This window comes from Polyodon spathula, chromosome 2, assembly GCF_017654505.1.
Source record: "Polyodon spathula isolate WHYD16114869_AA chromosome 2, ASM1765450v1, whole genome shotgun sequence".
Taxonomy (NCBI): Eukaryota; Metazoa; Chordata; class Actinopteri; order Acipenseriformes; family Polyodontidae; genus Polyodon; species Polyodon spathula.
Window position 1 is genome coordinate 78,435,644 of NC_054535.1, and position 14,246 is coordinate 78,449,889.

The 14,246-nt window shown below is 39.7% G+C and overlaps 2 protein-coding genes across 5 annotated transcripts in view; one reads left to right on the forward strand and one right to left on the reverse strand.

The window, feature by feature from the left end:
* Nucleotides 1–1,347, reverse strand: part of LOC121301350 (septin-11-like) — a 31,314-nt gene extending 29,967 nt beyond the window's left edge. For all 4 annotated transcript variants that reach the window (XR_005947611.1, XM_041230682.1, XM_041230669.1 and 1 more), the window contains exon 1: nucleotides 1,242–1,347. Coding sequence is in view for 3 of the 4 variants with exons in the window: in XM_041230682.1 (XP_041086616.1) it covers nucleotides 1,242–1,268 (27 nt within the window). In the remaining variant the exon portion in view is untranslated. The remainder of the gene's footprint in view (nucleotides 1–1,241) is intronic.
* A 6,331-nt stretch (nucleotides 1,348–7,678) lies between these two features.
* Nucleotides 7,679–12,701, forward strand: LOC121301377. Its single transcript, XM_041230722.1, has one exon. It carries the CDS (start codon nucleotides 7,768–7,770, stop codon nucleotides 9,994–9,996), a length of 2,229 nt encoding a protein of 742 aa, XP_041086656.1. The 5' UTR covers nucleotides 7,679–7,767; the 3' UTR covers nucleotides 9,997–12,701.
* Nucleotides 12,702–14,246: the final 1,545 nt, after the last annotated feature.

The window sequence follows — 14,246 nt, forward strand, 5'->3', positions numbered from 1 at the left end:
TGATCAACGCCCTCAGACACCGTCTAGTGAGCACATCTTGGTCAGTTACTGGTACCTGCTGCTGTATTTAACATAATAGATCAAAGCTGACACCACAACTTATCCAAACACGGCACTCACATAAGTGAGGCACTCTTTTGTGAAGCAATTAGCACATCATTGTGACATTTCAGTTCAAGTGTTTGCGCAGTCAAGTATAATATACCGTACTTTAATTATAACAACAAAAAGACATGTACAAATACAACTCCACAAAAAGAGATAAATAAATAAAAAAAAGGTTTGGCATGTTGCTTGGTTATGCAGATGACCAAACAAACTGGTTGCAAAAGAAAATGTGTTTTTCAAAACATGTACAGGATTACAATACTGCATACCGAGTAACTGATTAAATGTATAATTGATCTGTGTAATTAAACTTGCTGTAGCTTATTTACATTGCCAATAAAAACCTAAACATATATATATATATATATATATATTTTACACCTTTCCACTAAAGTACCTACAGTATCCTACTTACTGTCTGTATACTCTGCGTGCCGCCTGCTTCCAAAATAGAAGAGAACGGGTGAGGCGACTTCATCCGGTCCAGCATAGTACCAATTTGTAAAACAAAAAACTGTAATGTCTGTAGCTTTACTAAATTAACTCCAACTACACTATACTAAAATTTTCAAATAAATATCAAGCCATAAAGTCGGTATAGATACATAATTAATTTATGCTAGTTTGGAGGGTACACCTCCCGTCTAATCCGACACTTTTTTAAAAAAAACATTTTAAACAAAAATTTATATCCTAGCGAGTTTAACGTCCTTTTTAAACAAATGACTACACATTATTACAACCAAAGGTGCGAGACACCCCTAATCTACCGCAAGCTCTGAAGCAGTTAAGGCTTTTCTAGAAGTACAGTCTGTGTATGATCTAGCTTTGAAGAATATAAATAACTAGCAACAAATAATCTTAAAATCCGCTATCATTAATACAAATAAAATAGGCTTTAGAATTAATGAATATATCGGCACACACATTAGCTGCATAGGTATTCGTTTACTCAAGTGAAAGCAGCTTAAGCACGTATCTTAAGCATACCTACTGTGCAGTAGTACTGTGCAGAATGATACATGACAAAGTCCATAATGAATGGACACGCTTACCATTAAAATATTAACACTAGCATGTTACTTTACGCACTAACAATGAGGAAGCATGATTTAATAAAGAACAGTACTTACAGGGTTACTTCCAACCTCAACAGACATTTCTTGTTATTTATTTATTTTTTAAAACGTGCGCCACTTCAACTAACTCCTCTATGCTATATCAGCATCAGCTGCGTACGTTTTCAACTAGATCGACATGGCCCTTGCGCAGCAACGCAAACTTTCCGCAGCGAATAGTAGGGGGGTCCAATTACAGCTATATTTATTGACAGGAGTGCACGCATTCATTACGAACAAAAAATGACTTTTTAAGTTAGTGCAAGAGTTGTTATTTGGTTACGTTAGAGATCTTGACGCAGTGTTGTCAAAATCACTGTACTTTATGTTCACGCTTGCCATTGTCTCCCCCGCTTACCTGATCAATTTGCTGTGGTCTCAGTACGAGCAGCAGCTGTTCTCACTCTGTAAAGCTACCATTTCCTGTTTTGACGAGGGAAGTAAGGTTGTGCTTGTAAAGTTAAAAAAAGACACTAGTTTAAACAGTTTGTTAGTATTTCGTTTTTTTTTTCGTTTTTTTTTGTTAAGTTATTATTATAAGTGAAATCTTTTGGTGCCTGCTAAATTTGTTAAGTAGGTGCTATTGCTGTAGTTTGAATAGCCTAACCATGTAGTATCAATCCTGGCACACCTCTGTAGAGGGCCTGTTACTATCACATATTTACTATCAAAAACACAAAACCCTAACCTAAACTTTGCTTTGCTCTAAAACATGGAATGTTTATTGGTTTAAATTGTCCATCATGTCCTTTATCTGGTCTAGTTGCTCATTTCTTTACTTGATGACTTCAGGGACATTTAAATCCCTTGATACATTAATAATAAAAATCCTTTTGCCTAGTTCCTTGGGGAGACTGGTATTTAATGAAGTAATATCAAACGAATGATTGGTATAGTCCTAAACGCTAATCCTCATAGGCTGAGGTAATAACTAAATTGGGTGATCATAAAGCGTATGGTCTAATAAACACAATTGCACTTAAACCACATTCATTTTAAAGCTTCCAGTATATTATCATAGGTTCATTTTATAATCGTCACAGTCTAGGCACCAAAGTGTAAGGCATACAAGTTGTACGAGAGTGATCCATTCTGAGCCAAAATAAGCCCAAGTTTCTCTAAACAGAAACAAGATGGTGTGTACCAAGGGAGGCAGTGTTTCTGTATTCTGGCAGTCTGGTAGATCAGGCAGAATAGGCTATACATTCCCTCAGCTTTGCCCTAGGGGGGTTCCTGGAAACAGGCCCTTGTCTGGTGTTTGCACGGTGTGTGGAGGTGTGAGGAGGTGTCTTTCTCTGAAAGCGGTAGGATTATTCAAATTGTTCCATTGTTGGAAAGTTTGTGCCAAGGGAGGAGTCCAACTGAACATTCTGCCTCATTCTGAGAGAACAAATGCACCTCAGATTGTTTGTGTCACAATGGTGTTAAGGGTTAGGTATTATCACCTGATTGGGGTCACTTTCCCCATCATGCCACTCACTGAAGATTGTATCCAGACGTGTGCAAAGTTCTGTAAGGGAGAAATACACATATATTAAAAGGCGTTGTTTGTTTTTGTTTTTTTTACATTGTGGCTATGTACACATCTCAGCTCCCACACACATATTACATTTCTGCCAGTACCCTCTCAGTTTAATTGCAAAGAGAAAATATTAACACATCCTGTCTGTCCCCCTTACAGGAAACACATTCACTAAACACTGGTTTCTTCTTGGCTCTTAACTATTTTTACAATTACTTTTTTATTGTTGTTATTAAGTCTGAAATTGCATTACAGAGCAGTAAAAGAGCTTCAAGGCCAACACTACAATGCATGACTGGAAGTTTATAATGGTGTAATTGTGCTTTGTGTTATTCTTGTCCAGTGAACACCCTAACACTCAATGGGAGAAATCAGGTGACACAGAATTAATTAGGAAACCTTGTCCACAAAATAAAGTAGGGAGCCATTGTTCACCAGAGTTTTGAAAAGGTTTGAAAACCACCAGCCCTATTTTGAATAAACTCCTTGGCATTTAAATGTACACTAACTGGTCAAATAGGACCATGTAGCTCCCGGCTCATATAATGGAAATTGGCATGTCTTGTCCAGTATTGAAGGTTGCACTGATTTTTGCCACTTCAACACATCTGCTGCTTGTTCCAGTGGATTTCACATGTCTGTAGATTAGAACCATCATCACCAGCACGCTGCAAGAGTTGTGCTTTCTGGTCGTGGTTTTCTGGACTAGTTGTTCAATGCATCCACTGTGTTAAGGGCTCAGCCAGTTCCACACACTATCATGCCTCTCATGATGCATGATGCTTCTGCTTTTCTGTGATGCTGAATTGATGCACAAACCTGTTACACAGATTTGATAGACTTAGATGTGGATCAAATGACACATCAAGCGACAACATACATTTGAATAAGCAGAATAAGGGATTTTCCGATTTTAGTTTCATTCTCAAATGTTTTGTCCAATCAGTGTACCTGACATTTACTTACCAACTACAGTAACTGTACAGTATAATCAATAAAAAAGAGATACAAATCCCCTGGTTAGATATCGCGCTACACAAGACAACCTTTTTTTGTGTAAAACAAAGCATCTCGATGGAACACGGTTCCCTACCACCAGATGACACGCAGAGTAAGCTGCTGTGAAGCCCCCACAACATGAGAGGAATCAGATATTTATAAATATCTTTCAACTGCCAGTGTGCGGCTTTAAAGAGAAAAAGGCTTTCAATTACCTACATGCAGTTTTTTTAAAATGTATTTCTCTGGGTTAAGGTGCTTTCACCTGAGATCAGGATCTGATCTTCAGTTATACAGCAGTTATTTATCATAGACATATGTAAGCCAGGCTAGATCTGCCAAAATGACTTTATGTTAGTATGTACCAGCACCCCCTAGTGTACAACTGTGTACTACAAGAATGCAAACAGGATGGGCTCAGATGGCTCTTCTAGAAAGACACTCTGACTGATCTACTCTATTAATGTTAAAGGCCAAGCATTAGATATGGAGTGCAAACTTAGCAAAAAATAAAACAAAACATTATTTCAGTCATAACAATAAGAACACATTCGAATTATAAACACAAGATAAGGGACAATGAAAAAGCAAGAACGTGTCAATTGAAGCTATGCACTATTTAATAAAGATTTACTTGCAGATATTTATACAGGGACTGTAGAGTCCGTTGAGATCTTGTTCCAGGGATACTGGGTCACAATGAGAGATTTTCTTCACTGCTCAGCTCTGAAAGTGCTCCTCAGCTCCCCTGCCATTCCGCCAAGGAATGCAAAAGTATAAAGAGAAAATGCTATTATTATTATTATTCATTTATGCAAATGTATCTGGTCAGAAAAACACAAGGCTGAAGTTGACCTCTTACTCGTCTGTTTCTTATTTGCCGTTTCTTATTCAGACTGCTCTGCTCCAAATTGAATGATTGGCTTTGTATGTAAGGGGTTAAGTGACACTGGGGTGCTCATTTCTCTGTGGATATTTACAGTGCCTATAGAAAGTCTACACTCCCTTTCAAAATTTTCACCCTTTTGCTGCCTTATAGCCTGGAATTAAAATACATTAAAATTGTTTTTTTGTTTCAAAATCCAAACAAATCCTACCCACAACTTCCAAGTGAAAAAAGTATTCTAGAAATTTGTAGAAAATTAATTAAAAATAAAAACTGAAATAGCTTGGTTGGAAAAGTGTCCACCCCCCTGGTAATAGCAACTCTAAATTAGCTCAGGTGTAACCAGTCGCCTTCAAAATCACACACCAAGTTAAGTGGCCTCCACCTGTGTTAACTTGTAGTGATTCACACGATTTCAGGATAAATTCAACAGTTCCTGTAGGTTCCCTCTGCTGGGTACTGCATTTCAAAGCAAAGACTCAACCATGAGCACCAAGGCACTTTCAAAAGAACTCCGGGACAAAGCTGTTGAAAGGCACAGATCAGGGGATGGGTATAAAAAAAATATCAAAGGCCTTGAATATCCCTTGGAGCACAGTCAAGACGATTATTAAGAAGTGGAAGGTGTATGGCACCACCAAGACCCTGCCTAGATCAGGCCATCCCTCCAGACTGGATGACCGAGCAAGGAGGAGACTGATCAGAGAGGCTACCAAGAGGCCAATGGCAACTTTGCAAGAACTACAGGCTTTTATGGCCAACACTGGTCAAAGGGTACATGTGACAACAATATCCCAAGCACTCTACAAATCTGGCCTGTATGGTAGGGTGGCAAAAAGAAAGCCATTACTCAAGAAAGCCCACCTTGAATACCGTTTGAAGTATGCAAAAAAACACTCAGGCAATTCTGTAGCCATGTGGCAAAAAAGTTTTGTGGTGTGACGAACTAAAATGGAACTTTTTGGCCTAAATGCAAAGCGTTATGTTTGGCACAAACCCAACACACAGCATCACCCAAAGAACACCATCCCTACTGTGAAGCATGGTGGTGGCAGCATCATGTTATGGGGATGTTTCTTATCAACAGGGATTGGGGCACTTGTCAGGATAGAAGGGAAAATGAATGGAGAAAAGTAAAGAGAAGTCCTTGAGGAAAACCTGCTGCCCTCTGCAAGAAAGCTGAAACTGGGATGGAAGTTCACCTTTCAGCATGACGACCCAAAGCACACAGCCAAAGCTACACTGGAGTGGCTAAGGAACAAAAAGGTAAATGTCCTTGAGTGGCCCAGTCAGAGCCCCGACCTAAATCCAATCAAAAATTTGTGGCATGACTTGAAGATTGCTGTCCATCAACGCTCCCCAAGGAATTTGAGAGCTTGAACAGTTTTGTAAAGAAGAATGGTCAAATATTGCCAAATCTAGGTGTGCAAAGTTGGTAGAGACCTATCCCAACAGACTCCCAGCTGTAATTGCTGCCAAAGGTGCTTCCACCAAGTATTAACTTATCCAATTATGATCTTTCAGTTTAGTGTTTTGAGTATATAATTTTTTTCTCAATAAAAAAACTTTTTTTTCCCCTAACAGTGTGGAGTATGGTGTGTAGATAAATGGGGAAAAAATCCTCATAAATGCAGGAAACTGAGGCACTGACACAACAAAATGTGAAAAAAGTTCAAGGGGATGTAGACTTTGTGTAGGCACTGTATAGTGGGGCAGCTCCTAAACAATATTCATTTGTTTTTTGCTCAGCCCAACACTGATTTCTGGGTCAAAGCAGCTGGCAAACATGGAACAGATAGCAAGTTGGCATGTTATCCAATTAATGCAAATTGAGTAAGTAACTAGGGTATTTTAGGGGTTAAACAGCTCTGGGCCACTAACTGCAAAGTTGATTCTCACAAAGAGGGAACCTCTCTATGTCACCCATGGGTAGTTATCCCGGCCCAAAACAGATTTTGACGCACTACTACTATTTAAAGTTACCAATTCCGAAGCCTAAATCTGGGAGTCATAATTTACAAAGACTGTAACTCAGTAAGAATTTCTACGCTCATCCAGTCTGCAGTAACCAGGTATGAATTCAAAACATACAACTATATCTAGATCACCATATAAAAATATGACTTAAGAACCAGAATTAGATTTATTATAATACAGTACTAACTTTCGTGAACTGAGAAGACATTTGTGTTTATTATTATTATTATTATTATTATTATTATTATTATTATTATTATATTATTATTTAAAAAACGACTGTGGGAAATAGATTCCACTTAATGTTCATAATGTTATCTTTTATATTATAATATGTATAAGTTTTCGCGTTTAGTCACAACCCGGGCTCTTTTTTTTTAAAAAAAAAAAAAAAATATATATATATATATATATATATATATATATATATATATATATATATATATATATTGTTTAGGAGCTGTCCCTCTATAAATATCCACAGAGAAATTAGCAGCCCAATGTGTTTTAACCTCTTACATACAAAGCCAATCATTCAGTTTGGAGCAGTCTGAATAAGACGACGATTAAGAAGCCAACTTCAGCCTCGTCAGAAAAACAGCAAAATAGTCGAATGAAAACTGGTAATTTTAATGTTTCCGTTAACTTTAAAAACTAAATCGTATACTGTACTACTAAAAAGAAACGAGCATTATTATATACAGAGTACGTTTTTTTTTTTTAAATAATATCATCTACATCAAGACAGAGCCTGTACTGGGCAAAAACATTAATGATGAAAGATTATGTTTGTATACAGTGTTTTTTACGTGACAAAAACATGAAATGCAACATCCACCAACTGAATATTTATTTAAATATAATTTGTGAAACTTATCTCTGTTGTTTAGTAAAACAGCGCAAGCAGCACTTACACCTTAAACGGTCACGGACGTTTTTATGTTTTTATTACTAAATTCTGTCACCTGCCTTATTGCCGTAAACGTTGGCAATCGCCTTGTTCTACATAGACACACCCAGACGGCAAAAGGGGAGGAGTTTTTATATGAGTAGGCACTTGACGTTTTAGATAATGTTAACAGGAAGATTACCTGTGGTTACCTGAATTGCATACAACCAGATTTCCATAGCTTAAAAAATATATTTTCCATCAAGAAATGGCAACGCAGTTCAGCCAGGACGCGGTGCTGGATTTCCTTTGTAGCCGAGGAGGGAGTGTGAAAAACTCGGACCTGATCACCCACTTTAAAACATTCTTAAGGGAGCACGAGAACCAGGTGCAGCACAGAGACATGTTTAAAAAGTTTGTGAACTCGGTGGCTGTAGTGAAACGAAAAGACGGAGTTTCGTTCGTGATCCTGCAGAACAGGTACAGGGAGCTGGTGGGAGAGGACATCAGTTCGGCAGAGAAAAGTTCAAATTCTGGGAGTGTGCAAGAACTACCGGTAAACTTAAAGGAAACTTCAACCAGACATAATGCCGACAGAGAGCAGGTAACAGGACATAGCTTTATTACCACGCATTTGAATTTGAAACTAAATAGCAGGGCAAAGTCTGGAGTTACTGACACTTATAAAAATGACAATATACAGTTTAGTGCAGCTGAAACGGCTTACAGTGATGTCAGGACATCTGAACAAAAGCAGAAACGTTTTGTTAACTATCCACCTTGTATGGACCCTGTTGAGAGAGTTACTAATAACCCCAGCCACGTTTCTAAATCACCCCAAATAGGCTGCAGCATAAAGAAGGGGGTAAAGCCTCTTCAACCATGTGCTTACAATGCAGGGAGTGGGACTGTCCGTTTCAGCTCAAAGCAACAGCCCCCTGCAGATTTCATGAAGGAGAACCCCTTTACTGCGAAGTCTCAGCAGTTTCGAAGTGTCAGCAGGGAGAGGCTCCTCTCATCAAATCAGCATACAAAGAACAACGCCCTTATCAGCAAAGAATCGTTTGAGAATAGTGCACAGAGATGCATTTCTGAAAGGGAGGGCAACAATACTCCCCACTCCACGCAGGCTGTGTGTTTGCTACCTTCTAGGTTTTCAAATTCCAGATTAAATCCTAGTTCAAGACTGTCCAGGTCATCCCACTGTATATCATCAATATCACCCGAGGCCTGCCCTGATTCCATTGCAACCTCCAGCAGCAGTGAAAACCTGTCTAACGAAGGACGCCGTGTAGCCGCCTTTAAAAGTATCAGATGCAAGAAGACCACAAAGGGGTCCTTTGAAAAAGCTCACCCAGAGCCCCAGCATTGCAGTCCACTTGTGGTGGAAAGCTCCATAGCTGCTGTGTCAGACGACGATAAGCATGTGCAGTGCTTTTCAGCGAAACCTAAAAAACACAAAAGAGAGACAAACTGGGGTTGCTTTCAAACAAACTTTCTTTCTACCCGCCAAAACGCACCTCTCCACCAGAGCAATGAATGTATAGGGAACCTCACAGCGTATGAAATTCTGTCCAGAGCAGATATGGAAGGAAGCACTTGGCGTAATTCAACAGGTAACATCAATTACTGCCAGGGGGGCAGGCAAGCACCTCATGGAAGAGAGGCTGGAGCGCTCATACCAGTGCGTTCGGGAGGTGCTATCGTTGGCAGTATATATGAAAGCAGGGAGTACCACAGCATGGATGCAGAGATGGAGTGCATCCCATTTCTTCAAGTTTCCCCTTGGCAAAGCAGGCATCCAAGCAAAACTCGATTACCTCCACCAGATATCGACAGGCCTTTCAACCCCCCTAGCCTCCCTGAGCCACCCAAGTATGACCTAAACACCAAAAGTAAGATTCTGAAAAACAATGAAGACTCGTACTCTCACAAAACCACATTGGTGCCGCTGGAGTCCAGGGAACACGACTGGCTGGTGAAAGCAGCAGCTGGCGCTTGGGATCAGATATACAGCTTATTTCGTGAGGACCACAGTCTTCTCAACAAAAAGGATTTCATTTCTGGGTATACAGTGCTACACTGGATAGCCAAGCACGGAGACCACCGGGTTCTCAACACCCTTTGCTATGGGGTTAATAAGAGAGGGCTGACGCTAGATGTGAATGTCAAGTCCAGCTGTGGGTACACCGCTCTGCATCTTGCAACTATACACGGACACAAGAGTATTATCAGGCTGCTGGTTCAAAAGTACAAAGCCGATGTAAACCTGAGGGACACCAGTGGAAAGAAGCCCTGGCACTACCTGGACAGGAGAGAGTTCAGGGGAGATCTGGGTATTCTGCTTGGTGCTCCCTGTAGTAAAAATACAGCCACTGCAGCCTATCAATTGGCATCAGAGAAGCAAGAACTTTCTTTTTCTCCATTTGTAAAGAGAAATACTCCTTTTGCAGCTTTTCACAGACCCCAGCATCTTTGGAAAGGGGCCCAATTCTGAGTAATATTGGAGGAACTATCTACTGGAATGATTGCAAATCTGCTTCCTACTGTGTGTATAATAGAAACTGTGGCTAGTCACATGTGCTTTTCAGTTGATCTTTGGTGGAGCTGAACTTGTCATGCATGGACAGAACATCTACATCTACTCCTACTGAAGCAGTGTATTTACTGTACCAGACAGGTAGTTGGAGACTGTTGGAACTCATGTCCACTAAAAGATTTTAAAAATGCAAGGAAAATGTAAAAAAAAAAAAAAAAAAAAAAAAAAAGCCTTTTGAAGTTAATGTTTTCACTTGAACGTTTTCTTGCTCATTTACAGAACAAAAACCCTGGTACAAAGCTTTGACAAATCTGGCCTGCATGTACTGTATTAGGGAAGCAGAAGAGCTACACAATGTGTCATGTCGTCCGTCCCCTTCCCCCCTGCAGCAGAGCCTATCTGTTCTGTTTGTGTTGTAGTGTGTGTAAATATGTTCCGCTGTTCTGAAACATACTTGATGCGCTTTCTGTCTGAATTTAAACCAGGAGCATTCTATGCTACTTCAACTATGACCAGGTCAACCAAGGACATCTCCATCTGACCACCTCTGATTTCAACCAAACTAATTTCAGTCATACTGTGTGTATATTAGGTACGTTACCCATAGTTAAAACTTTATGGGCCTGATTTGTTTGCTGTGGGTAAATTGGCCTTGTAATGCGTTTACTTTGGCGGGGGCGATTTGCCTGTAGGGTAGGGTATAGGGGAATTTCAACATTCCTGTTGATATACAGATGCATTTTAACCAGTTCAAAGTTTGAGCAAATGTTTAGGCACAGGGAACACATGGAATTAAAAAAAAAAGCAAACAAACATCATTCAATAAAATATTCAGCATACAGATCCTGCAATTGCTCCATAACCCCTGAAGTACTATGGGCTGGTTCTCTTCCTCAGCGTGTATTTACAGGTGCACTAACAGGTTCACAGGCATGAGGAATTCATTACCTTTAACCTGCATTAAGCAGTCCCAAAGAGAAAAAAAACAACCTGCCAATGAGCCTGTAAAGACATGCCAAGGTAGAGGCTACGCGTGCCAAATAGTCTGAGTCTTAGCTGCAGTTATGACGCAAGTAAGAATGCTAAATATAGAGCTTCTAATTGAAATCGTTGAATGTTCTGAAAACAATGTACGTTTCATGGCTCCGGTTTCTTTAGAGCTGTCTGCTTTGCAGGCAGAGTTTAGGTGGGAACGGATTGGCAAAATAAATGTCAATTCGGCTGCGTAGGTGTTACTGTTTAAAGGCTGAGATAAAAGTATAAAAAATAGACAAATGCCTTCACCAGCCATTATAACCCCAAAAATGCATTACCTTTTCTATTTGTTATAGTTTTCAAAGTATTTAATCTAAGTACCGTCTAAAAAAAAAAAAAACAGAAATGAATTGGCACCTGTTGTAAAGGTATGCTATGTTGAGATGATTACTGAATTATAATAATAGACTTTTTATACAAATATGCACAAAGGCACAAGTCGATAAAGGAAGGATAGGTAACTCTGGCCTTCAAGACCATGCATATTTCCAATCATGTTCTTAAATGTTTATTTGAACCAATGAAGCCTCTAGCCAGGTCCCAAAGCAGGTGCGTATCTCATGATACCTGTTAAACCTGACTTGGACAGAGTTGCCCTGCAAGTGAGATGTTTATAGTATCGATTGGGTTTCTACAGTGTGTGATGGCTCTTTGATGCTAGAGGGCAAATATTTTGCTCCTGTACTTGGGGTTCCAGGACGTTCTCTCATGACAGGTCTGGGTTTAATTTTGTAAAGCGCATGAGGGTGTCAACAGGGCAATGATGTATATTCTTTATTTTAGTACTGTGCTTATGATGATCAAGTTTTAATTACAATGCTTTTACCTTTCAATGCTGTGCAATATTTTATCTCATAAAATACAGCTTGCTGTACCTGCAGACCTGTAACCAAGCAACGGAACAATAGAATTTCAAGTTTTGTAAAGATTCCTGTTAGTGGTTGTATCTCAGACTGGACTGTGGACTGGAATCAGCAGATTCCTCACCAGCAAAAAGCCCACGGCTTTGAATACATATAAATGTAGTATCACAAATATCACGTTGGTTTTCTTTGTATTTGTGTCAAACTAACTTGAAATACACAAAATATTAATAAATAAAAGGTGAATGATTTGTGTGTTTACCCATAGCTTTGCATTCTGTAGGCATTCAAATCCTGGCTGGTGATACTGCAGTTTTTAAGTTAGGCCTGCCCCCTGCTGGCCAGTAGGAATACATGCTAGACTGTGGGACCACACAGCAGGCATCAGTAAGGGGATTGCGCAATTAAAAGAAATTCTTGAAGACTAAAGTCTGCTTTTTCCAGCATTGTGTAGGTACAACATAGCACAAACCAATGTGCTTGAACCTTGCCCTGGAGATAACACCCTCTTAGGAGGTGAGAGGGTACTTTATACATTCTGCCCAAGGATGATAACTCTCATGGAATGGGCAATGGAAACAAGTATATGTAACTTTTCTTTTACACAGAGGCTGGTCCTCCCCATGCAATGCTGGAAGTTTCCCATCTTCAGGAGCTTTAATAAATAACAGGCAATGCGTTTGATGGCATAGTGGCTTTTTTTTGTCAGTGCCAGCTTACATTGCTATACATAAATTAGATGCTCCACACACCCACACATTGGAAATGATTAATGTTAGTTTCACAGCACAAAAATAAAATTTGACATACACCACTAGGTCCCAGCATGTATTCTGTTAAAAAAAAAAACACAGACTGCGTCCTTTTTTTGATGTTTTGTTTAGACTGGTTTGTTCTTACAAAGCAGTGGTGTAACACTTGATTATTCATGGATGTAATCATTTTGATTAGAGAAAGGGACAGCAGTGTACAAATACCGTACCAAAGATTTATTTTGCATGTAATGTTAGTTTGACAAGGTTGGTCTTAACAGAGACACATAGAAAATACATTTTTAATTCATGTAGACCACATCCTGACCCCATCATACCAGGTGACATTGGGTGACCAATCAAAAACCACCTCACATTAAGGTAGGAAAAAAGTAATTAGACTTATACCGTGTATATTTAACTCCGGGAATCAGAAAGTGGTGGAACTTGCATATTGTGTTAAGATGGGCTGTTATTAAAATTTAACCCTTCAAACTACCCAATCTGAATTACCGTACTTACACACACAGGATCCCACATTACTACTTGCTTGAATACAGTTGACCTGTTACTGCATTATTACAATGGAGTTTTTGATAACGATAGGTATTTCTGATGTGTCAATATATACAGGACATTGTGGGACAGTTTAATATCAATACAGGTCATACACCAGCACCACATGTTACCAGTTTACAGGTAATTAGGAAAAGAGCCATTGAAGTTTAGACACATTCTGCCTAAAATGCTTATATTTGACTGCAGTTGATTCAAGCTGCTGTCAAGAACTAGGCCCTTGGGGTAACGATATAATTCTTTATTTAAATCTCCATGGCGACCGTGGAAGTGGCCTAAGACACGGGCACAGGGATGGGAATAACTCCATCAGAATAACTACAACGCATGCAGGGCTTCTTCCCGGAACACTTGTTTGTTACATCGTGTTTACTTAGAAGCTGATGTTTCTCATTTCAAACTTTCAGCCAGGCTGGCACTGCAGAATTGTTTTTATCCTCAGACAGATCTGGAATGAAGATCACAGTAAAGGTGTGCATGTCGTAGTCTTCAACAGACCAGGTTTGTACAGCATGCTACACAGCTCTACTGCCTGCACCCATATGCAGCTTCTGTATGGCTGAGGAGGACATTCTGCTGCACAACGTTTGTGAAATTTGGTAAAAGCATGGTCATTTTGCAGCTTCCCTGTATGTGCGTTCCCATGGGTCATTTTGAACCTTCCCTGTATATGCGTTCCCATGGGTTATCATGTGTTTGTAGTTACAATACCTATCCATACATGTCTGTGCTTTACCATGACTTCACTGTTCTTTTTCTCTGCTCTACTACACATTGCTTCTTTGGCTTTTGCACAAGAGCTCTGCTCCTCTCATTGAAAAACATCCATGGCATTTAGTACATTTCATAGCCTTGAGGACCAATCTGTGAGTCCCATATTACTAAAGCCTACCCCCCCCCCCCCCCCCCCCCCCCCCCCCCCCCCTCCAGCTTAGATTAAATCTTGCCTTGAAATTGAAACTGTGCAATCTTAGTAGAGTTT